Source organism: Piliocolobus tephrosceles, chromosome 10 (assembly GCF_002776525.5).
Source record: "Piliocolobus tephrosceles isolate RC106 chromosome 10, ASM277652v3, whole genome shotgun sequence".
Taxonomy (NCBI): domain Eukaryota; kingdom Metazoa; phylum Chordata; class Mammalia; order Primates; family Cercopithecidae; genus Piliocolobus; species Piliocolobus tephrosceles.
In genome coordinates, this window is record NC_045443.1 from 117,765,387 (window position 1) to 117,789,354 (window position 23,968).

At 47.7% G+C, this 23,968-nt stretch overlaps 1 protein-coding gene across 2 annotated transcripts in view; it reads left to right on the forward strand.

Moving 5' to 3' along the window:
• The window catches only part of BICDL1 (BICD family like cargo adaptor 1), a 107,673-nt gene that overhangs the window by 80,141 nt on the left and 3,564 nt on the right, over nucleotides 1-23,968 (forward strand). The window contains exons 5-9 of one of the 2 annotated variants that reach the window (XM_023204566.2): nucleotides 4,274-4,453; nucleotides 5,154-5,372; nucleotides 6,763-6,906; nucleotides 13,210-13,340; nucleotides 22,694-22,814. In XM_023204566.2, the coding sequence (XP_023060334.1) occupies nucleotides 4,274-4,453; nucleotides 5,154-5,372; nucleotides 6,763-6,906; nucleotides 13,210-13,340; nucleotides 22,694-22,814 (795 nt within the window). The remainder of the gene's footprint in view (nucleotides 1-4,273; nucleotides 4,454-5,153; nucleotides 5,373-6,762; nucleotides 6,907-13,209; nucleotides 13,341-22,693; nucleotides 22,815-23,968) is intronic. The other variant, XM_023204572.2, reaches the window with a different exon arrangement.

Below are 23,968 nucleotides of genomic sequence, written 5' to 3' on the forward strand. Positions count from 1 at the left end.
GGCCTCTTAAATGTAATAGGCTCTTCCCTTGTTTGGTTTGGTTTTTCTTCTTGTGTCTATCCAATTGGTGGATCAATTGTTGACTGGAGAGTGCAGACCTCTCCTGGTCTTTTGTTCCCTTGCTGTTATCATTAATTAAGCACCTTTGAGTGTGCATGAGTAATTGAACTAATTTTGTCCAGTACGTAAGAACTTGTACTTGTCTATGCCTAACTTCCTCCTGCTGTGATGTGTGTGGAGTTGTCTAAAAAAATAATTATGAAGCATTTTGCCAATTTAATATGCCATTTGTAATTGTGCCAAATGCTTCCTAGGAATGTCTCCTTTTTTTCTGTAACCCTGATGTTTTTCTTTCTGAATCTCCTCAAAACGGGTTGGAGAAGTTCCCACTGGACCAGCAGATATTGCTGATCCACCAGAACTTTGCAGAGCAGGCTTGCCAATCCTTTCTTCATTCTCTGGGCAGCCAGGCTCCAAACCCTTCCTCGTTAGGGCTATTCCAGATCACTGGTGCCGTTAGTCAATCATTTCCAAGTGCTGATGGTGAAGGTGAGGCTCCCGGGGCACCTAAGTGATTGGCCAAAGGCTCTGCAAGGCAGCTTTCTCCCTTCATGAGAACTATAGAGCTCTAAGTGGCTGCCAGCCACCCCAGTCTGCACTTCTGCAGGAGCCACAAGCCAACTCAGCCACGAGTCTGGAAAAGACCAGTGCAGTGTCTACTTTCTTTTTAATGAAACAGAGGTGACCCCAGAAATGCTGTTTTATAACAGAATAAATTAGCTTAATTTAAATCCCAGGAAGTTCTCCCCTCCCACCACCACTTCCTGAAAGTCTTCTAAGGACCTGGAGTGGGGCGTTGCAGTCCACAGATATGAAGAGTGGGAAACATTGCTTCTGGGCAGATGTGGCATGTGGCATGTGGCCATGTTCCTAGCTGCTAGCAAACTGATGACAATTCCGCAATTAGGGTCTGCTGTATTAAAAGCAGGTTAGTGATGGAGTGCACAGATGAGAAGATAGCATTTAGGCCGGGCGTGGTGGTTCACGCTTATAATCCCAGCACTTTGGGAAGCCAAGATGGGCAGATCACTTGAGGTCAGGAGTTCGAGACTAGCCTGGCCAATATAGTGAAACCCCATCTCTACTAAAAATACAAAATTTAGCTGGATGTGGTGGCGCATGCCTGTGGTCCCAGCTACTAGGGAGGCTGAGGCAGGAGAATTGCTTGAACCCAGGGCGGAGAGGTTGCAGTGAGCCAAGATCACGCCACTGCACTCCAGCCTGGGTGACAGAGACTCAAAAAATAGCATTTAGCAGTTGTGGTTGGGTCGTCCCCTTATATTCAGCAGTAGTGACCTCCCCAGAGAGTTGTGCCCTGTTGTGAACTCCACACAGAAAGGGGCCATGGAGAATGCAGTGGGGTGGAAGGAGTGAAGTCGCAGCATGGAGAGAGAAGGAAAGAGTACTGCCCACAATTCCTGACCCCTGTGCTGCTATCTCCTCTCTACCACTGGCACCATTCCCCTTTTCTAAGCTTCAGTTTTATCCTGACGTAGTTGGACTCATTGATCTCTGTGGCTCTGCTAGCTCTAAAAATAGAGGCTTATGTGAAAATCTCTGAGATCATTTAAAAATCAAGAGAGAGAGGCTGGGAAAAGTCTAAAGGACATATAATGTGTATATTATTTGGCTTGCAGAATAGAGCTATTTGGAAAGCTATTGAAGAGGAATGTCTCCCAAGTAATTAGCTCTTTACAGTCTTCAGAAAAGGACTGAGAGAGAACAAACAGGTGAACGTGCAGGATGAAGGACTGATGTTAGACATGGCAAAACTGTGGACATTTCTGCCCATGAGAGTTAGAACTGAAGCTGTGGGACTTCCTCCCTTAGAGATCTTCAAAATAAGTTACTATCTCATCTGTTAATGTCTCTCTGGAACAAATGAGGTATGTGGAAACCGGAAAGACCCCTGGACTGGGAGTCATCAGACCAGTTCTGCTTCACGAGGGTTTTAGGAAAGTCACTTTTCACCTGTGGCTCAACTACCTGATGTGGAAGCGAGGGGCCAGCCTAGGGCCTTGCCTCTAATGGTGGGGTTGGGGTAGAAACTCTTGGTATTACTATCCAGATGCTACTCCCGTTTCCACCTCCGGCTCCTTTCCAAGCTACTCTTTTTCCCCTTAATTTTTTTTTAATGAAAAAATATATATCGTAAAGCACACAAATCTTAAGGGGACAGCCCAATTAATTTTTACAAATACATACCTGTGTAACCACCATGGAGATCAAGATACAGACCACGATCAGCACCCTAAAAAGAATACTTGCCACTTCCTCAAAAGCAAACCTCTACTCCCAACTTTTTTCTACCTCAGTGAAGTTTGGGAACGTTTTATAAATAGACTCATGTGTACTTTTTATGTCTGGCTTTTGTTTAACATTGTATCTATGAAATTTAACCATGTTGTGGCATATGGTAGTATATTCTTTCATTGCTGTGTAGTATTCCAACATGTGAACATACCACAATTTACTTTTCTATTTTTATTGGCATTTGGATTGTTTCCCATTTGTGGTTATTTGAACATCCTGTGTGTGTCTGTTGTGCACATTTCGTTTTTGTTGGGTCTACAGCTGAAAGTGGAATTGCTGGATCATAGAATATAGATTATATTTAATTTTATTAGAAACTGCCAATTTTCCAAAGTATTCGTACATTTTCTACTCCCACCAGCATTGCCCCACTTGATATTATTTGTATTATTTATGTTAACCATCTTGGTGAGACTCTAATGGTATCTCACTTTGTGTGCCTGTGTGTGTTTGATTTTTTATTGCAAAGGATTTCAAACATTCCACAGTGGCACAGTGTAATGAAGCCCAGCTCTGAAAACCACCAGTCCCTGCCCAGTGCTGCCCCATCTTCATAACATCCATTTCCTTTTCTCTCACATTATTTTGAAGTAAATCTCAGATTTTAATAAGTTCATCTGGAAATAAAAAGTACTAACCTCTAAAAGAACTTTAAAAAATGTAACTCCAGTACTATTATACCAAAAAAATCGCATATTTTCTTAATATCATAAAATGCCCAGTGAGTGTTCAGATTTTCACTTGTCTTATAAATGTCATAATTTTTTCACATTTTTGTTTGAATCAAGATACAAATTAAAATGGGCCTACACAGTGCGATCGGTTGGTATAACTCTTATTTTTTTGAGATGGAGTTTCATTCTTGTCGCCCAGGCTGGAATGCAATGGGGTGATCTCGGTTCACTGTAACCTCTGTCTCCTGGATTCAAGTGATTCTCCTGCCTCAGCCTCCGGAGTAGCTGGGATTACAGACGTCCGCCACCATGCCCAGCTAATTTTTGTATTTTAATAGAGACAGATTTCACCATGTTGGCCAGGCTGGTCTTGAACTCCTGATCTCAGATGATCTGCCCGCTTTGGCCTTCCAAAATGCTGGTGTTACAGGCGTGAGTCACCACGCCCGGCCTGGTTGGTATAACTCAAGTCTTTTTTTATTTCTGTGTTCCTCCTCTATCTTTTTTTCCCCTTGCAATGTTTTTGTTAACGAAATGGAGTTGTTTGTCCTGTAGAATTTTCTTTTTTCTTTTTTTCTTTTTCTTTTTTTGGAGATAGAGTCTCACACTGTCACCCAGGCTGGAGTGCAGTGGCGTGATCTCGGCTCATTGCAACCTCCGCCTCCTGAGTTCAAGCGATTCTCCTGCCTCATTCCCCAAGTAGCTGGGATTTCAGGCGCCCGCCACCACACCCAGTTAATTTTTGTATTTTTAGTAGAGGCAGGGTTTCCTCATGTTGGCCAGGCTGGTCTCATACTCCTGACCGTAGGTGATCTGCCTGCCTTGGCCTCCCAAAGTGCTAGGATTACAGGCCTGAGCCACTGTGCCCAGTCAGAATTTTCTAGATCTGGATTTTCGCACTACACAGTGCGATCGGTTGGTATAACTCTTATTTTTTTGAGACGGAGTTTCATTCTTGTCGCCCAGGCTGGAATGCAATGGGGTGATCTCGGTTCACTGTAACCTCTGTCTCCTGGATTCAAGTGATTCTCCTGCCTCAGCCTCCGGAGTAGCTGGGATTACAGACGTCCGCCACTGTCTCATGATGTAGTTTAACATGTTCCTCTCTCCTTTTTATTTTTCTGTAAATTGGTGGTTGGACCCAGAAGCATGATCAGGTTGAGGGGTCAGTTTGCCTTGGTTTTTGTGTTTCGTAAACCTCAAACCATTTGCTCTTTCTTTGAAAGCTGCACCAAAGCCACCTGGAGCTTCAGGAGGTGCGTCTCTCCTGCCGACAGCTGCAGGTGAAGGTGGAAGAACTCACTGAGGAGAGGAGTCTGCAGAGCTCTGCCGCCACCAGCACATCCCTCCTGTCAGAGATCGAGCAGAGCATGGAGGCTGAGGAGCTGGAGCAAGAGCGAGAGCAGGTGCTGACCTGCCTGTTACCCCACAGGCGAGGCTACCTGGGGTTGCTCAGGGCCCGTCCTCCTCCCTACCACTCAGCTGCCATCCTGGCAAGGCTGTGCCCCTTGTGTCTTGGCCTGCTGGCTAGAGTATCGTGAAGCAGGCCCTGATGGAGCATGTCCCTGGCCCTCCATTTTCCACCCACCTTATCCATTAAGGCATTGAGCAGAAATGCTAGAGGACAGAGTATCATAGGCACAGCCAATTCCCACTCATTGTCACCCCAATTCCTCTTAGGAAATGCTTGTGCCATCGGCTCCATACCTGTTATATTTACAGAGTTCCAGAGCAGTCATGATCCATCTTCTCCATCTAATTGGTTTCTTTTCACACTTTTCATAATACCCAGAACCATTCATTCCCGATTGGTTTCTGACTCCGTAACTGATTACATAAAGAAGTGCTTTATATTGCAAATGGAAGAAGCTAGAGAACAGGGAGAATAAGAATTTGGAGTCTGTATAGATGTACTTGGTTCAGAATAAGTATTATTTCTTGGGACCAATGAGTTTGAAAAAAAAAAAATAACAACAGAACAAAAAACCCTTTCTCCTAGAACTGGTGTCTTGGGTATCAGTATTTTGGGTTCAGATGCTAGGAAAAGATGGCCGGGTAGCAGTCTTCTCTAGAGTCTGTAATGAATAGTAATTCTCTGTGGAACAGCTGAGACTGCAGCTCTGGGAAGCCTACTGCCAGGTTCGCTACCTGTGCTCACACCTTCGAGGCAATGACAGTGCTGACTCAGCCGTCTCCACGGACTCCTCCATGGACGAGTCTTCAGAAACCTCATCCGCCAAGGATGTGCCAGCCGGCAGCTTGCGCACTGCCCTCAATGAGCTCAAGAGACTGATACAGAGCATTGTGGATGGCATGGAGCCCACGGTAAGAGGCCAGTCTGAGATGGTCCTAACCCCACAGGAGCTGGCTGGTACGGGGTTAGAACCCAGTGCATAGGGTGAGGTCAGCCCTGGAACTGGAACCCTATAAAATATCTACAAGAATTCTTCTGAGCCCTTATTGATTTTTTTGGATTTTGTTTTTGAGACAGTCTCGCTCTGATACCCTGGCTGGAGTGCAGTGGCACAATCTCGGCTCACTGCAACCTCTGCCTCCCAGGTTGAAGTGATTCTCGTGCCTCAGCTTCCTGAGTAACTGGGATTACAGGCATGCACCATCAACCACACCCAGCTAATTTTTGTAGTTTTAGTAGAGACAGGGTTTTACCATGTTGGCCAGGCTAGTTTTGACTCTTGACCTCAAGTGATACACCCATCTCAGCCTCCTAAAGTGCTGGGATTGCAGGCGTGAGTCACCGCGCCTGGCCATGAACCCTTATTTGAGAACACCAACTACAGCCGTGATGAGGCAGAGGGGCCAAGTGCCAGGGCTCCAAAGTCAGCTTCCTGCACATACACCAGGTACACATGGAGCCTTTTTCTCCAGGTAGTGATGTACAGACAATGGCGGCTTCCAGTTTAAGGGCTTTCTTTGGAAACTTTGCATATAGAAGTTTGTATCTAAGTTAAAACTGTAAGTTGCTATTCTGTAGCCCTTTGGTCCCAGTGGTAGGGTTAGCTGTGAATTGGCAAAAGTAAAAGATCTGAAGCTTCCGCCAAAAGAATGTAAGTGAGCACACGAAGTTGGGAAGATCAGCTCTAAGGGCCTTTTAAAATCCCCAATGTGGCCACCTGTGGAGGGAGAGGACTGTTCCCATGGGCATCCCGGGCAGTCTGGCATTTCTTCCAGCTTCATGACACATTTCTCCCTGACTTCCCCTCCACTCACACTCCCAGCTTTTGGGCTAGTATTTCTCCTCACGTTTCATCCTCCTACAGAAAAGTTGTGTCTTTCTACCTGTATTGGGTAAAGTAATAGGAAGGACAGCTGTTCTGTCTGACCATGCTGTATTGATTTGTGGGCGGTATCGTAATATGAGGCCAGGTCATTGTGGGAGAAGACAGCTGTCAGAATGTGGTGTGCTATTCCCGCCACACTGCTTCCTTTCCCTCAAGCCTGAAACAAAAGGGAACATCTGCTTGCAGGTTGAAATTGAGCAATCTCTCTTCTTGACCCCTTCTTCCTTGCACCTTTTGTCTCTTCTCTCCTCCTTTTTCTCCTTCCCTCCATCTTCCCTACTATCTTTCACCACATCATTCCTCCACTCTCCCCCGTTTCTCCTCTCCTTCTCTCCCCCGACTAACCATCTCTCTCCTGCCTCCCCATCTCTTCTGTACCCTTAACATATCTGTGGCTGTCTTTCTTTTGCTCTCAGAGCTCCCGGAGACTCGATGATGACTCCTTAGAAGAACAGATAAGGCAGACCAGTGAGGACTCGAGAGCCCTAAGGGAGCTCATGGAGGGGGAGAGGGGTAAACTGAGGCAAAGCCTAGAAGAGCTGCAGCGACTCCACAGTCAGGTGAGCACTCCCACCTTCAGTCCAGTGCAGGGCATGTGCACCTGCCCCTGGCTCTCTTGGGACCCTTGTGAGTTTCTGTCTCCCATTTCTGTATGAGAAGTGGCTCCCCTTCGTCACATCATCAGGGAATGGTGACCTGAAGTTGAGGTAAACTGAGTGTCTTCAAGAGAAGAACCCAGTCCTTTAGTTTAGCCCGAAGTAAAATTGGCAAGGATAAGAACAGCTGGTCCTCCGTTTCCTTCAGTGACACTCTGCCTTATACAGAGCCAAAGTTAATCTGACTGGTAGAGGCTGACAGCCCCTGGGCTACTTATGGGTGCTTTTCCAGCAGCTGCTGGGCAGGGAAGTTTGCAAACCAAGGAACAATTGATCTTTACCGTACAGTTCCCTTTTGTAAGTGCCATCACTTCTCTCAGCCTGTTCTTCAGCTTTAGAAGAACTTACTGCTACCCTTGCTGTTCGTTTCTCACTTGATCATGATTTCATCTTTCTAGAGAACGCTGAAGAAAGACATTTATATTCTGATCTGAGAAACTTTAAAGGACTTATATGCAGCTCCACTCAAAATGGAGCTTCTAAAATCTATTCTAGGAGATAAATGAAGACTTTTCCTGTTGACTGTGGTCATGTGTAGAGGTTCTGTGCTGCTTGGGAGTAGGGGCTGGGGTCGCACCAAACAAGTAGCATCTAAACCTTGCTCCTGCCCCTCTCCTTCCCTGGCTCAAAGCTGTTCATTCCTTGCTGCTGCATGAGGTTTATTTGAGATGGAATTTAAGTCTGCCTTTCACTTCAGTCAGTATTTCCTCTTTTTTTTTTTTTTTCTTTTTGAGACAGGGTTTCATTCTGTCGCCCAGGCTGGAGTGGTGCAGTCACAGCTCATTGCAGCCTTGACTTCTAGGCTCAAGCAATCCTTCCACCTCAGCTGCCCAAGTAGCTGGGACTACAGGTGTATGCCACCATGCCCAACTCGTTTTTTTTGTAGAGATGAGGGTACGCCGTGTTGCCTAGGCCGGTCTCGAACTCCTGGGCTCAAGAGAACCACTCATCTTGGACTCTCAAAGTGCTGGGATTACAGGTGTGAGCCACCACATGCGGCCGCAGTCAGTATTTCCTACATTTGAAATATCTTTATAGAAAGAAACTCCCCTTTTTGGGGGGTCATCCCATTAGTCTTCCTAATATTTTCTTGGAAAATATCGGGAGACCCACCTCCAGCCATCTACTGTCCTCTTCCTTCTGTGAGTGACCAGATAACAAGGACACAAAGATGCCATTTCAGTCTGTGGCTTGGCCAGGCACGGTGGCTCACACCTGTAATCCCAGCACTTTGGGAGGCCAAGGCAGGTTGATCACTTGAGATCAGGAGTTCGAGACCAGCCTGGCCGACATGGCGAAACCCTGTCTCTACTAAAAATAGGAAAAGTAGCCCAGTGTGATGGCACACGCCTATAATCCCAGATACTCGGGAGGCTGAGGCAGGAGAATTGCTTGAACCCAGGAGGCAGAGGTTGCAATGAGCCGAGATCGTGCTCAAGCCTGGATGAGAGAGTGAGACTCTGTCTCGTAAAGCTGTGGCTTGCTTGCAGCCAAACACTGGAGACTTGGGTTAGGCAGCCACAGACATTCGCCCGCCTGAAACCTAAGTTCTTCAGCAGGTAATTTGGCCAGAGAGTGCTTCAGACTCAGAGACAGATCTTCTAAACTGGAAAAATAAAATGCAGGAGAACGTTGGATCTGTAAGGTCTTTGGATTAATAAAAGTTTTGTTTATTTTAAAGCCTATTTAAATTTCCATAGGGTGCTTCTGTTTATGAGTTCTTTAATATTAACTGGTTTTGTTGTTTTGTTTCTCAGAAATGTAAAACTAGAACTCCACGGTGGATGTGAGGGGGCATTATTTTATTCAGAAACATAAGCAAATTGTAGGTTGCCAAGGTTCTATTGTAGAATATTTAGGAACCCATTTCCACGTGGAAATTTTTTAGAAGTTCAGCTGATAATGGTTTAGGCCAGTTCCTATGGATTCTCTTTCAAATGGTTCACCAAGTGGAAGGTTGTACTCAACATCCCACACGGGATATAGAATTGGGCTTCTCCTGTAGGCCGTCTCCTCCCAAATGCTCAGTCAAAGCAGAAAACCTCTCAGCCGCACTGAACCTAGCAAAGCCACCTCATGGGAAGTAACACTGGCCTCCCAAGGCAGGGGTAGGGTGCAGATTGAGTCCCAGAATGACTGCAGACATTGCAGCCATCACAGCAGGCATGGTGTTCTGCATGCAAGGTGGGTTCAGCATCCACTGACACCCACTGTGCGCCTAGTGCTGCACTAGATACTGAGAGGCAACAGATGGATGTGCAGGGCCCCTGCTCTCCAGGACCCCACAGTGCCATGAGGACAGTCAGAGCCATCTCTGAGCCCTTTTGGGGGCAGGACCCAGATGTAGTTAGGTGGGACCGAGGTTCTAGCACGCAGCTCCTGGACTGGGCTCAAACCTCATCTGATGGCTGACCCAGTCTCTGAGCCTGTTACCTGAGAGTGTTCTTTTCTCTCTTGAAAACTAGGCCAAAGGTCAAAGGTGTGGGGGCTGGAAGCCTACCCAAACTTTTAAATAAAGGAAAGTGGTTTAATTTGACTGGTAATTATTTTTTAGAAGCAAAATCCATAGCCAGACCTGAAGACTTGCTGGCACCTGTTACTGTTCTTAAGGAACAAAGTCCTTCATGTGGTGTTGTGTCCCCTCCTACCCTGCCCCCATCAGTGGCAAGGAACTGCCTCCTTCTCTGTTCCCCATGTGGCCCAGCCCTCACCTCTGGTATGCGTGGAGCAGCTGCTAGGATGCAGGGGGGTCTTCTGCGATTAGTCTGTAGAATATGAACACATTATCGGTGAGGCCCTCAGCCAGTTCTCAGGCCTGTCACGCAGGTGGCAGGAGGCTCAGTCAGAAGCATCCCATTTCTGTTGTTTAGATCCTTCATGCTTGACTCGAGTGCACACTTGTTACTCCAGAAAGGGCATGAACATTCAGAGAGTGCCAGGAGCTTGTGGGCTTCACTCGCCAAATCTGGGTGCCTCTCCTCGGAAATCTCAGCATGGCCCTCTCCTCCATCCTCCTTAGGCTCTGCCCTATTTCAAGACCTGCATCCTTTCACACCCTGGCTGTGGTCACCACTTCCCGATTTATCTGCCTTCCCCCAGCCCGCCCACCCTCACATGCTTTGGATTGATCTTCCTGAAGCGTGACTTGAAAGTGGGACGCCCCTTACAAGTTCTGGGTGGGTTCCCATTATCAAATGGCAGGAAGCCTTGAGCCCTTGTGGCTGTGCAGTCTGGCTGCATTCCTGTTGCACAGCCTCCGTCCCTCTGGTTTCCCTCTTGCCCCCTTTGCTTTAGCAGAACTGAACATAGGATATAAAGGGAGGTGGCACACGCACCCCATGCTACCCACATCTGGGCCTTCTCCCCAGCTTTCTCTGTGCCCAGAAGGCCTTCCCTCCCACCTACTCATATCTCCATGCTATTCAGCCTTCAAGTTCCCAATCTAGTGTCACTTCCTCCTGAAACCCTCTTGATTTCCTTCCTCATGGAGCACCCCTGGCTCTGTCTTGTCACAGTTACCCTGCTCACATCTCATCTTCTCAGTCAAACCCTAGACCCCAGGAGGATGAGCTCAAGGTCTGATCTAGCTGTATCCTCTCCTAAAGCATCTAGCACAGTGCCTTGCTGAGAATAAGCACTCAGATGTTGTTGAACAAAAGAGCAAATTAAGCCCTCAATATCTGACTTTTGAATGTTTTCTTTGCTATTTAATTGCGAGGACACCCACCTTATTTGGGAAAAGTGGATTTGGGGGTGGATATTACCTAAGTATTTGTATAAACAAGCCAGATCAATTATCACGACAGCAGTGATTAGGTCCCATCTTGCAGGAGGGAGGAGAGAGTAGAGCTTACAACCATACACCAGGCACTGCATTGAGCCTTTGATATCATTTATCTCATAATCCTCAACGACAACTTAGTGGTGAGAAATAGTTGTTTTTATTCCTGCTTTTTATGAAAAGTATGTATAGCTTAAAGACGGCAAGTGCCTTGTCACCTCTCCTAAGGCACATATCTGGTAGGCTGTAACTCGACCAGGTTTTTTGGGCCAAAGTAAAAAGTTCTTCTGGAGTTTTATTTGGAGCATATTAAATGTTGGCTTTTCCTGCCTAGCATGTAGTTTTAACCTGTCCCTTACAGGTAAGAACGTCTGACTGGCCCACAGCTGGCCCAAAGCCATGTCAGGGCTCATTTGGTCTAAGAGGAGGTCTGGCTGTCTCTACTAGGTGCTTTGTGGGTATTGAGTCCTGGCCTACCAGGCTGCAGAGCCTGCTGCTAAATAGGGGGAGGCTGGGCTCTGCCCTGGTGCCTTGTCTGCCTCAGGGCTGGATGCGTATGTGTGCTGGGTAGCCGCAGGTGCTCCAGCCTGTTCTTCCCCGAGAATTCCGCCCTCCTCACCCAGCTGTCCCTACCAGAAAAGCTGCTGCTTTGGGCTGTTCTCAGTACGGAGCATCTGGCCCTGATGTTTCCTGCCAGACTGTGCAGAGTATAAAACCCATTGCTTAATGGTGGCAACAAATTGTCCTTCTATCCCTCTTCACTGTTGGGTGTCCTCTGAATTCCTCCAGAGTGGCTGCTACCCCAGGGGCTGGCAGCTCTGCCGTCTCATTCTGGGGAATGTCTGAAGTGTATTGATTTTCAGACACTTCAAGATCAAGGAAAGCTTGATCTTCAGCCTTACACCTGGGGCCTTTGCTCAGTTTCATTCTAGCTGAAGAGGATTAGACCTGGGACTTAAAGAACAGAGGAGTATACTGAAAGGTGGCATCTGTCCCCTTGTGGGAGGGAGGCAGACCTGTATGGATGGATCCTCCCTTGGAAAAATGTCAAAGTATGTGTCATATTTAACATGAAGGCAGGGTTAGACATCCTGACTCACGTCTGATCTTACCAACTGAGAAGAAGGGACTCCCACCCTTTCATTATTCAATTTTCCAATAAATATTTATTGAAAGCTCTACCAGGCAGTGTTTCTAGTTGCAAACAGCAAAAAATGTACTCCGCTTAATGTAAGCCGAAAGAGAATGTATTAGACCTGATAGCTTAGAGAATCAACAGGAAAGTGGGAGAACTCGGCTCCAAAACAAGAAAGGGCCATGAGAAAAGGGACAATAGAAACAAACTGCCACCTTTGTCACTAATTCCCCACTCGCTTGGGGCTTTGGTGTGCTCAGAGCTGCAGTCCCTGGAAGGGGTTGTAACTGGCAAGTTTGGTCACAGGCCTGAGTCCAGGCTGCCTGGGAAAGGAAATGTCTATCACCTGTTGGCTTCTTTAGCTGGAGGTCGAGCCTTGTGTCACACCAGAGTCTCCCACAACCAGGAGTGCCCCCAAAATGGGAAGAGATTTTGGATGATGACTAGCCAAAAAATGACAATTGTCTACTGCTTTGGGATTAAGCACCCTACACAGCCAGGCTCTGGGATGCACAGATGGATGTGACATGCTTCCTGCCATCACATAGATCATGGTGTACACAGGGTTACTGTACTGTGGAGCAGGGTAAGCTGTGGTCCCTGACAGAGCCACTGGAGGGGTGTCTCACTGTCAGAGGTTGACTCCCAGCTGGGACACGAGGACCTGAGAAGGCGGTGGTGCCCTTCGCTGAAGCATGAGCCACAGAAAAGGTAACAGGTTTGAGGTGAAAGATGATAATGTCACTTAGGTGTCTAAGTTCCCTGTGGCTTTCACCTGGAGAGCTGAATGAGGAAGAACAAAAGAGAGTTGGGCTGTGCCAAGGGCTGTCACGGGGGAGCAGGGTCTCCAGCTTTGGAACCATCCAGGGCTCTGTTGATAGCAGCATCCATGTTGAGTGAGAGATGGTGGGAAAGGAAACGGGATTCCCTACCCTAAAAAATGTGTGTCATGATGACTTACGGTCTTCGTTCACTTGTTACCTGGAGTGCCTGGAGATGGAGGAGGTAGTATGCTGTGCTGAGTGCAAAGGGGATCTGGCCTACAGCTGCAGGCCCAGGGCTGAACTCCCACAGCTCCCCTGCTACGGAGCTGAAACCTAGCATGTGATGTGGTACCCTTTCTTCAAGAGAGACAGGCCCTTCCTTGGAGCAGGATGGCAGTGGAATGCTACCAGCTGCACCCCCACACATGTACCCTGGGTCTGCCTGGGGTCTCTTTGTTCCTTTTTCCCTCTTGGAGGGAAAACCACCCAGGAGAGCAGCAGTGATACCATGTTCATTCTCCTGTTAGGTGACACTGCTGAGTGTGGAGATGACTGCCCTAAAAGAGGAGAGAGACCGACTCAGAGTCACATCTGAGGACAAGGAGCCAAAGGAGCAGCTTCAGAAGGCCATCAAGGACCGTGACGAGGCCATTGCAAAGTGAGTAGGGATGGCTTCACTTTATTCTTTTTTTTTTTTTTTTTTTTAATTTTTTTTTTTATTATACTTTAAGTTCTAGGGTACATGTGCATAACGTGCAGGTTACATATGTATACATGTGCCATGTTGGTGTGCTGCACCCATCAACTCGTCAGCACCCATCAATTCATCATTTATATCAGGTATAACTCCCCAATGCAATCCCTTCCCCCTCCCCCCTCCCCATGATAGGCCCCAGTGTGTGATGTTCCCCTTCCCGAGTCCAAGTGAGCTCATTGTTCAGTTCCCACCTATGAGTGAGAACATGCGGTGTTTGGTTTTCTCTTCTTGTGATAATTTGCTAAGAATGATGGTTTCCAGCTGCATCCATGTCTCTACAAAGGACGCAAACTCATCCTTTTTTATGGCTGCATAGTATTCCATGGTGTATATGTGCCACATTTTCTTAATCCAGTCTGTCACTGATGGACATTTGGGTTGATTCCAAGTCTTTGCTATTGTGAATAGTGCCGCTTCACTTTATTCTTAAGATAAAGTTGAGTATATAGAATTGAGCATATGCTCAATTTTTTAAATTAAATTATACAAAAGAATACAAAAGTAAAAGTTAGAGTTTCCCCACTACCCACCCCCACCCCCATTCCCATTCGCCTCCCCAGACACATGCTAGTATTGAAAGTTAGGTGTGCATTGTTTGCAGTTCTTTTTCTTATGCATATGTAGGTATATAGGCAATGTAGTTGTTAGGTGTTTTTAGACATCAATAGGATGATACTCAACATGTCTTGCCTTCTTTTGCACTTATATCTTAAAGAACTTTCCTTTTTTTTTTTTTGAGAAGGAGTTTCGCCCTTCTTGTCCAGGCTGCAGTGCAATGGCGCCATCTTGGCTCACTGCAACCTCTGCCTCTGAGTTCAAGCAATTCTCCTGTCAGCCTCCTAAGTAGCTGGGATTACAGGTGTCTGCCACCATGCCCAGCTAATTTTTGTATTTTTAGTAGAGACAGGGTTTCACCATATTGGCCAGGCTGGTCTCAAACTCCTGACCTCAGGTGATCCACCCACCTTGGCCTCCCAAAGTGCTGGGATTACAGGCGTGAGCCACCATGCCTGGCTCCAGTTTTATCGTATGTATATGTCTACCTCACCTTTTTTTTTTTAGTTTTTTAGTTTTTTGTTTCTATTTTTTTATTATGGACATTTTTAAGCAAACACAAAAATAGAAGATGTAAGACGACTTCATCTCTCAGCCTCAATACTAATCAGCATATGGTCAGTGTTATTTCATCTATATCTTCACCCACTTCCTCCACCTCCCTGTTGGATTATGTTAAATCACAAGACATAGTGTCATCTCTTCCATAAACACTTCAGTATACATCTTTACCACAAAGACTTTAAAAAAAAAAAAACCACAATACAGTGATCACACTTGAAAAAAAATAATTCTTAATAACATCAGTATCCAAGCCGGGCACAGTGGCTCAAGCTTGTAATCCCAGCACTTTGGGAGGCTGAGACGGGCGGATCACAAGGTAAGGAGATCGAGACCATCCTGGCTAACACGGTGAAACCCCGTCTCTACTAAAAATACAAAATACTAGCCGGGTGAGGTGGCAGGCGCCTGTAGTCCCAGTTACTCGGGAGGCTGAGGCAGGAGAATGGCGTGAACCCGGGAGGCGGAGCTTGCAGTGAGCTGAGATCCAGCCACTGCACTCCAGCCCGGGCGACAGAGCAAGACTCCGTCTGAAAAAAATAAAAAAAAAAAAAAAAAAAATAACATCAGCATCCAGTTGATGTTGGAATTTCCCCAGTTGGCCCATAAATATCTTTTTATAACTGATTTAGAGTCAGACTCCAAAGCCTACATATTCCATTTAACTGATGTGTCCCAGAAGTCTGTAACATCTCCTCTTTTTTCTTTTTCATATTATATTTATTTGTTGAAGAAACTGGATCATTTGTCTCATAGATTTGCTGCATTCTGGGTTTGATTGCATACCATAGCGTCATTTAGCATTTTCCTCTGTCCCTCATATTTCCAATAAACTAGGTCTTTTTTTTTTTTTTTTTTTTTGAGACAGGGTCTCACTCTGTCACTCAGGCTGGAGTGCAGTGGCATGATCTTGGCTCACTGCAGCCTCCCCATCCTGGTCTCAAGCGATCCTCCTACCTCAGCCTCCCGAGTAGCTGGGACCTCAAGTACACACTACCATGCTTGGCTAATTTTTTGTATTTTTGTTAGAGACAGGGTTTTGCCATGTTGCCGGGGGCTGGTCTTGAACTCCTGGGCTCAAGCAATCCTTCTACCTCGGCTCCCAAAGTCCTGGGATTACAGGCGTGAGCCACTGTGCCCAGCCAACTAGGTCTTTTTAAAAATGTTTTGTATTTTTTTGTTTGTTTGTTTGAGACAGGGTCTGTCACCCAGGCTGGAGTGCAGTGACACCATCATAACTCACTGCAGCTTCCACCTCCTGGGCTCAAGTGATCTTCCCTCCTCAGCCTCCCAAGTAGCTGTGTCACCATGCCGGGCCAATTTTTGTATTTTTTTGTAGATACGGGTTTTTACCATGTTACCCAGGCTGGTCTTGAACTCCCAGGTTCAAGTGATCCACCCACCTTAGCCTCCCAAAATGCTGAGATTATAGGTGTGAGCTACTGCGCCCAGCTGCGTTTCTTTTATTTTACTTTATTTTTTTGAGAGAAAGTCTCACTCTGTCACCCATGCTCACAGCTCACTGCAACCTCCGCCTCTTGGGTTCAAGCTATTCTTGTGCCTCAGCCTCCCGAGTAGCTGGGATTACAGGCACACACCACCATGCCTGGCTAATTTTTGTATTTTTAGTAGAGATGGGGTTTCACCATGTTGGCCAGGCTGGTCTCGAACTCCTGGCCTCAAGTGATCTGCCCACCTCGGCCTTTCAAAGTGTTAGGATTACAGACATGAGTAATCCGGCCTGGCCACATTTTCTTCATAAATGCATTCTCTTACATTCAGAATCTTTGGAAACAAACATATTTACATATCTCCCATCCCCCTGTGAATTACTTTTTATGTATTTTTTTTTTTTGAGACAGGGTCTTACTCTGCCATCCAGGCTGGAGTATAGTGGCCCAGTCACAGCTCACTGCATCCTTGACCTCTTGGGCTGGAGCAATGCTCTCATCTCTTAGCCTCCCGAGTAGCTGGGACTACAGGTGCACACCACCACACCTGGCTAGTTTTTGTTTTTGTTTTCTGTAGAGACGAAGTTTTACCCTGTTGCTCAGGCTAGTCTTGAACTCATGGGCTCCAGGGATCTGCCCAAAGTGCTGAGATTATAAGCATGAGTCAGCGTGCCAAGCGCCACCCTGTTCAAGGAGTGTGAGGAGATAGTTACCAAAAATATATCTACTTTGGGGTCATTTACAACATATTAATAGTAATATTTCTTTATTTTGTTTATTTTTTTTGAGATGGAGTCTCGCTCTGTCGCCTAGGCTGGAGAGCAGTGGCACGACCTCGGCTCACTGCAACCTCCACCTCCCAGGTTCAAGCGATTCTCCTGCCTCAGCTTCCCAAGTAGCTGGGATTACATGCGCCTGCCGCCATGCTTGGCTAATTTTTGTAATAGTAGAGACAGGGTTTCACTATGTTGGTCAGGCTGGTCTCAAACTCCTGACCTCAAGTGATCCACCTGCCTCAGCCTCCCAAAGTGCTGGGATTACAGGCGTGAGCCACTGTGCCCAGCCAATAGTAATATTTATACATCACTTTATAGTTTACAAAGAACTTTTATTTTTATTTATTTATTTTTTTGAGACAGAGTCTCACTTAGTCACCCAGGCTGGAGGGCAATGGCATAATCTCGGCTCACTACAAACTCCGCCTCCCAGGTTCAAGCGATTCTCCTGCCTCAGCCTCCTGAGCAGCTGGGACTACAGGCATGTGCCACCATGCCCGGCTAATTTTTTGTATTTTTAGTAGTGATGGGGTTTCACCATGTTAGCCAGGATGGTCTCGATCTCCTGACCTTGTGAACCACCCACCCTGGCCTCCCAAAGTGCTGGGATTACAGGCATGAGCCACAGCACCCGGCCAACACTTTTATTCTTTAATCCTCCCAGCCACAGTAAGAAGTAAAAAATTTTAATCCCAATTTTACAGATGAGGAAACTAAGAAATACTTTGCCAGGGCCACAGCCAGCAGTGACTCATGAGCCTCCACCTCAGGTCTTCTGATTCCCATCTTCCTGACACCCTTTTCCCTCTGCTACACTGCTACTTGTTGGGAAGCTAAAATGAGCTCCTTGGAAACAATTTGTAAATAAAATACTATATGCCTTTGTAAAAAAATAGTATGACACACATTTTCACTTCTGACTTTAAAATTCCTCATACTCAGGCCGGTTGCAGTGGCTCACACCTGAAATCCCAGCACTATGGGAGGCCGAGGCAGGCAGATCACCAAAGGTCAGGAGTTTGAGGCCAGCCTGGCCAACATAATGAAACCCCATCTCTACTAAAACTACAACAATTAGCCGAGCTTGGTGGCGGGCGCCTGTAATCCCAGCTACTTGGGAGGCTGAGGCAGGAGAATCACTTGAACCCGGGAGGCGGAGGTTGTAGTGAGCCAAGATCGCGCCATTGCACTCCAGCCTGGGCAACAGAATGGGGACTCTGTCTCAAAAAAAAAAAAATTACTCATACTCTAACCTTCTCATTTCCACACACACTTTCCCCTCCCTTCTGTTCTCTTTCATCATTTTCATTATCTCCATTTCTGTTTTACTTTTGGGTCCCCTTTTCTTTCTTGTCAGAACCTCATGTCGTGGTGTCTGTCAGTTTGTAGTTCATTTTAGAAATTGTTCTTGGTGAAGCCCACATAAGGATACATCTTTGCTGCTTGGATTTCCACTATATTTAGTTAATGGATACTTAAGTAAACAGTGTGATAAGGCTGGGGTGCGGCAGCTCAGGCCTACAATCCCAGCACTTTGGGAGGCTGAGGCAGATGGATCACTTGAGGTCAGGCGTCCGAGACCAACCTGGCCAACATGGTGAAACCCCATCTCTACCAAAAAAAAAAAAAAAAAAAAAAAAAAGCCAGGTTGGAGGATCACAAATTCAGGAGACAGAGGTTGCGGTGAGCCAAGATTGCCACTGCCCTCCAGCTTGGGTGACAGAGTGAGGCCCTGCCTCAAAAAAAAAGTCACTGTGATAGAGGAGGCAGCATACCTTTATGAATAACAGTGAAATTGTGTGATGGAATAAAATGGTAAAGTGAAGGTGCTAATCGTGGAAGTCCATTAGAAATCAAAAGCAGAAGGAGGCCAGGCAAGGCACCTGTAATCCTAGCACTTTGGGAGGCCAAGATGGGAGGATTGCTTGAGCCTAGGGGTTCAAGACCAGCCTGGGCACTATAGCGAGACCCTGTCTCTACCAAAAATACAAATAAAAAAATTAGCTGAGTGTGGTGGTATACTCTTGGAGTCCCAGATACTCAAGAGGCTGAGGTGGGAGGATCACTTGAGCCCAGAAGGTTGAGGCTGCAGTGAGCTGTGATCATGCCACTGCACTCCAGCCTGGATGGCAGAGCAAGATCCTGCCTCAAAACAAAACAAAACAAAAGGCAGAATGAAGATAGAAGTACACATGGGTTGGTTACCTTCTCTCAGACAAGAAGGTGAACATTAAGATCATATTCTGTCATCAGCATGGAAGGTGGGATGGAAGGTGGTGGATACAAACAGAAAGTGTCAGGGTGCAGGAGAGAAGCAGCAAGTTGTCCAGTCTTCCTCCCTTTAAAAAAAAAAGTAAAACCTAGCTCTGCCACCTGGGTGAGCAAATCTACATGAAACCTTGAAATGTATGCCCTTGCCTGCTTTCAAAGGAGGCCCAGTTACTATCCAGGAGTCTGATTAGACTTGCAAATCCTCCCCTCTGGAAAGATTCCACCAGTAGGGAGAACTCTAGAGCAAGGGTCCTGTCCTTCCTGGACTCCTATAGAACAGGGCTGGCTGGGCAGTTAGGTTACTCTGGGAGGACAGTTCTTTTCCTGTACCTTAGAAATGAATTTGTGTTATACAAGAATTGAGACAACAAGCCTAAGGAGTCATTTAAAGAGGAAACCACACCCTCCATTTGTATAGGACCTTAGTTTTACCAGATACTTCTTCCATATACATTATCTCTGATTCTCCATCCTGGCCACACATTACAATCATCTGGGAAGCTCTGAGACACCAGGAACCTCACCAGAACAATACAGTTGAAATCACTGGGTGGGGTCAGTTGGGGCCCACTTCTTTCCCCGTTGATTTTAATGTGTAGTGAGGGGTGAGAATCCCTAAGAAAAATAACTTCCTTCTCGTCACTGGGCTGCCGAAACCTTAAGGTGCACCTTCTCCTATACAATAAATGAGTTTCAGGAAAATTAAGTAGCAATTTTTTTATCTCCTTGCAGGTGAAAGGCCTTCACTAAAACCAAAACAAATCTTGTGCTAGCAATCTGCCTTACAAAAACAACTCAGTTACTGGTGGTTTCATTTGTAAAAAGGAATTATTCGAGCCCTTGGAAATACTCCTATTTTTAAAATGTGATTAATGTGTTGATCTTGGTCTGGGGTTTCCCATGAATGACGAGCACTTATTCCTTGGTGAGCAAATGTCCCAAGGGTGCAGCGTGTGGCCAGGATTGGAGGTCGTCCAGACAGACCCTGCCTCAGGGCCTTTTTGGGAAGGAAGGGAACCCCACCATGCCCCGCGCTGCGCCGCCGCTGTAGCCCTGGGCCCCTCCGCCCCTCGGCGGCAGCGTTAGTCAGCACATTCCTGGGGCTCCCGCTGCTCTGGGCGCCACCTGCCGGGGGACGCCGAAAGCTCAGGAGGCAGCGGCTGCCGTGCGGCACCAGGGGTTCTGACGTTGCTGGACGGGTGTCCATGGCAACCGATGCCGCGTGAGGATTTCCGCTGCTTGCTGCCAGCCAATAGCAGTGGGTGTGACGGAGGCAGCCTTTGGCATCTGAGTCCTTAGCATCCATTGGACGGGGCTCGGGTCCTATCGCTGTCGCAGTGGGCGGGGCTGACGCGGTGGCTGAGCTGTCTGGAGCGGTTTCTCTAGGGAAGGCGGGAAGGCGGGAAGGCGGGCAGGCGGGCGGGGCGCCCTTTGCGGTGTCGGCACAGGTGACTAATTGCTTGGTAGACCTGAAGCCAAAGAAGAAGTGCTGGTCGCAGCAGTGGCCTGAGCACTTTGCGAGTGGGATCCACCTGTTCCTTTTTCCGGCCGCACTTCGGTTAGTGCAGTCGGTGTTGTGAAGCTCGAACTAGGCGGCCCCTGCAGGCGGATCCTCTAGCTGCCCTTGAGCCCTGCACATTAGTCGCTGGCCCTGTACAAGGAGCACGCTTTTGTTAGCTTTGCTGTTTCCAGTCCTTGAGGGAGCAATTAATGAAGGCAAGGGCTAAATAATACACGTTTCTGCAATTGGGCAACCAGGGCTGCCTCTGCAGAGGTCCTTCTGCCTTTATTCCCGTTCCCCTGCCCTCGAAAAAAATTAATTTTCTTTTGCATTGAACAGCTGTGATTTAGGAATGTTGGGAAAGGTGAACAAAGTAATACGTGAAACACAAATGTGATAATAAAAAATACAAAATTATGTCAGAGGAGTTACCCATCAGTAATCACCCAGCGATAACCAGCTAGACATTTTTGTGCATATCCATTGAACGCACCGGCAGTTTTTTGTTTTGTTTTGGTTTGAGACAGGGTTTCGCTCTTGTTGCCCAAGCTGGCAACAAGATAGTGCAATGGCACTATCTCGGCTCACTGCAACCTCTGCCTCCTGGATTCAAGTGATTCTCCTGCCTCAGCCTCCAGAGTAGCTGGGATTACAGGCATGAGTCACCACGCCCGGCTAATTTTTGTATTTTTAGTAGAGGCAGGGTTTCTCCATGTTGGTCAGGCTGGTCTCAAACTCCTGACCTCAAGTGATCCGCCCACCTTGGCCTCCCAAAGTGCTGGGATTAGAGGCGTGAGCCACTGCACCCAGTGGACACAGGCAGTTTTTGTTTTACAAAACTAGTGTAATACTAGATCCTGTTTTCTGGTGCTTTTCCACTCAGCAATATGTTATGAACTGTCAATATTCTACCTCATGGTTTTTTTGTGGGCTTTTGTTGTTTTTCTTTTTTTTGAGACAGAGTCTTGCTCTGTTGCCCAGGCTGGCGTGCAGTGGCGTGATCTTGGCTCACTGCAACCTCCGCCTCCCAGGTTCAAGTGATTCTCCTGCCTCAGCCTCCTGAATAGCTGGGATTACAGGCACCTGCCACCACACCCAGCTAATTTTTGTATTTTTAGCAGAGATAGGGTTTTGCCATGTTGGCCAGGCTGATCTCGAACTCTTGATCTCAGGTAATCCTTCCACCTCGGCCTCCCAAAGTGCTGGGATTACAGGCATGAGCCACCGCGCCCGGCCACACATTATGGTTTTTACTGGTGACTGTATTCCATTATATCATTTATGACCGCTTGGCTACTCAGATTAGCTAAGCTGTGATGATCACCACTGTGTGGCTACCTTCGCACACCTCTGTATCTTCAGGACAGTTCCCCTAAGGGAGGTTGCTAACTACAAGGAATCCCTTCTATACCAGCAGGACAAGGTTCCTGTCTTCCGGTGGGGAATGGGCCATTTTGGGGAAGGATGAGTAGCTCCTTTATGCTGTGTGAGGCCTTTGATCCCTCTGGGTTCCAGTCCTCATTTTAGTATTGTGCTTTTTCAACTTCTATTTGTGTGTGTACTTGTGTGTGTACTTTAGTGTGTGTGTATGTGACGGAGCTTTGCTCTTTTTGCCCAGGCTGGAGTGCAATGGCGCGATCTCAGCTCACTGCAACCTCCTCCTCCCGGGTTCAAGCAATTCTCCTGCCTCAGCCTGAGTACCTGGGAGTGCAGACATGTGCCACCATGCCCAGCTAATTTTGTATTTTTAGTAGAGACAGGGTTTCTCCATGTTGGCCAGGCTGGTCTCGAACCCTCGACCTCAGGTGATCTGCCCACCTCGGCCTCCCAAAGTGCTGGGATTACAGGCATGAGCCACCACGCCCACCCTCAACTTCTGCTTCTTTATCTGTGAGGTGGGGATGACAGATACTCCTTTCAGCTGCAGGTCGGTTATGAAAGCTGAGAGAATAGATGTGGAAACATGTTGCAAACTAGCCCTTTACAGGCAACGTCATAGTTACTGTTGCAGCTGCTGTTTGTTGTGAGTTCAGGATCAGAGCCTGTTTCCTCATCCTGTGGACTCCAGGTGCCCCAAGTAAAGACCCAGATGCCTCTGGCACAAGGTGTGCGTGTTCACCCTGGCTTGTCTGTTCTCAGGAAGAATGCTGTGGAGCTGGAACTCGCCAAGTGCAGGATGGATATGATGTCTCTGAACAGCCAGTTGCTGGATGCTATTCAGCAGAAACTGAACCTCTCACAGCAGCTGGAAGCTTGGCAGGTAAACCGGAGACTGAGATCCAGGGTGAGAGGAGACTACGAGAGGCATCTCTGAGCCAGGCAGAGTAAGGAGTTTGTCACTGCAGGGTCCCATGTGACTGGGTGAGCAGCGCATCCCAGTCTTCACCTGGCAAGATCCAGAGCTCACGTCCCCGAGTCCTTGGGGAAGAACGCTTAAGGATGCTCTTGAGTGACAGTGCCCAGGCTGCTGCTGTCTGGAGATGTAGTGATCTCCAGACTTGGAGTGGGGCTCCCCTTTCAGCTGGTTGTCTGGGCTTTAAGCTGGAAAGAAACAGCTGGTTAACATGGAAGCCCAGGAAGCTCAATATAATTGCATGAAAATTCACAGCTGGATGCGGCTCAGCAACCCTACTGCAGCCAGCAGCTGCCGCCCTTCCCCTTCTCAAGGGCCAGCCTCCTTTTTCCAAAGAGCACTGTGCTGGTGCAGGCCCTGGGGAAGAGGGATCAGTGGCCCCTCTCTAGGCCCACTGTTTGCACGGTCCAGCATGGCTCCTCACTGGGCCGGGCTGTGGCTGGCTGGGTTTTATTGGTGAGGTTTAGGTAGCACAGTTTTAGGATATGGGTATAAACATTAATATTTCTCCCCAAGAATTCTCATCCAGACAAGATGAAAAGCCGTCTGTGGCTTTACAAGGTAAGCCCCCCGTGGAGGGCAGGTTCTTGGTGACCATTGCTCCCAGGGCCCCATGGGGCTGGCAGCCAGAGCACTGGCCCCACCGCAGGGTGCCCGTCCCTGGCTCCTCAGCTCCTGCACAGCAGCCAGCTGGCCGCGCCCTGGCTGACCGCCGTTCTCTCTCTTCTCTCCCGGCTACAGTTTGCTTCCTCAGGGCTTTTTACTATCTGGCTCCTTTGGTTTCTGATCTAGTGGCCTTTCTCAGTTCCCGTATCAACAGCTTTAGTTGTACACCCCTCCTGCCTTTGAGGTGAGCCTGAGCCCTGCACCCCATCCACCCTCTCGCCCTGCCATTGCTGTGCCGCCCCACCGCCTCCCCTCATGGCCTAGTGTGTTCTGTGTGCTGGAGCCTGGCGTCATCTCTGTGCAGTGTGACATGCCCTCGAGTCCCAGCTCCCTCCTCCATCACAGGCGCGTCCAGTGAGCTCCTCAGCAGCGTGGGGCCCAGTGTTGACGACTGG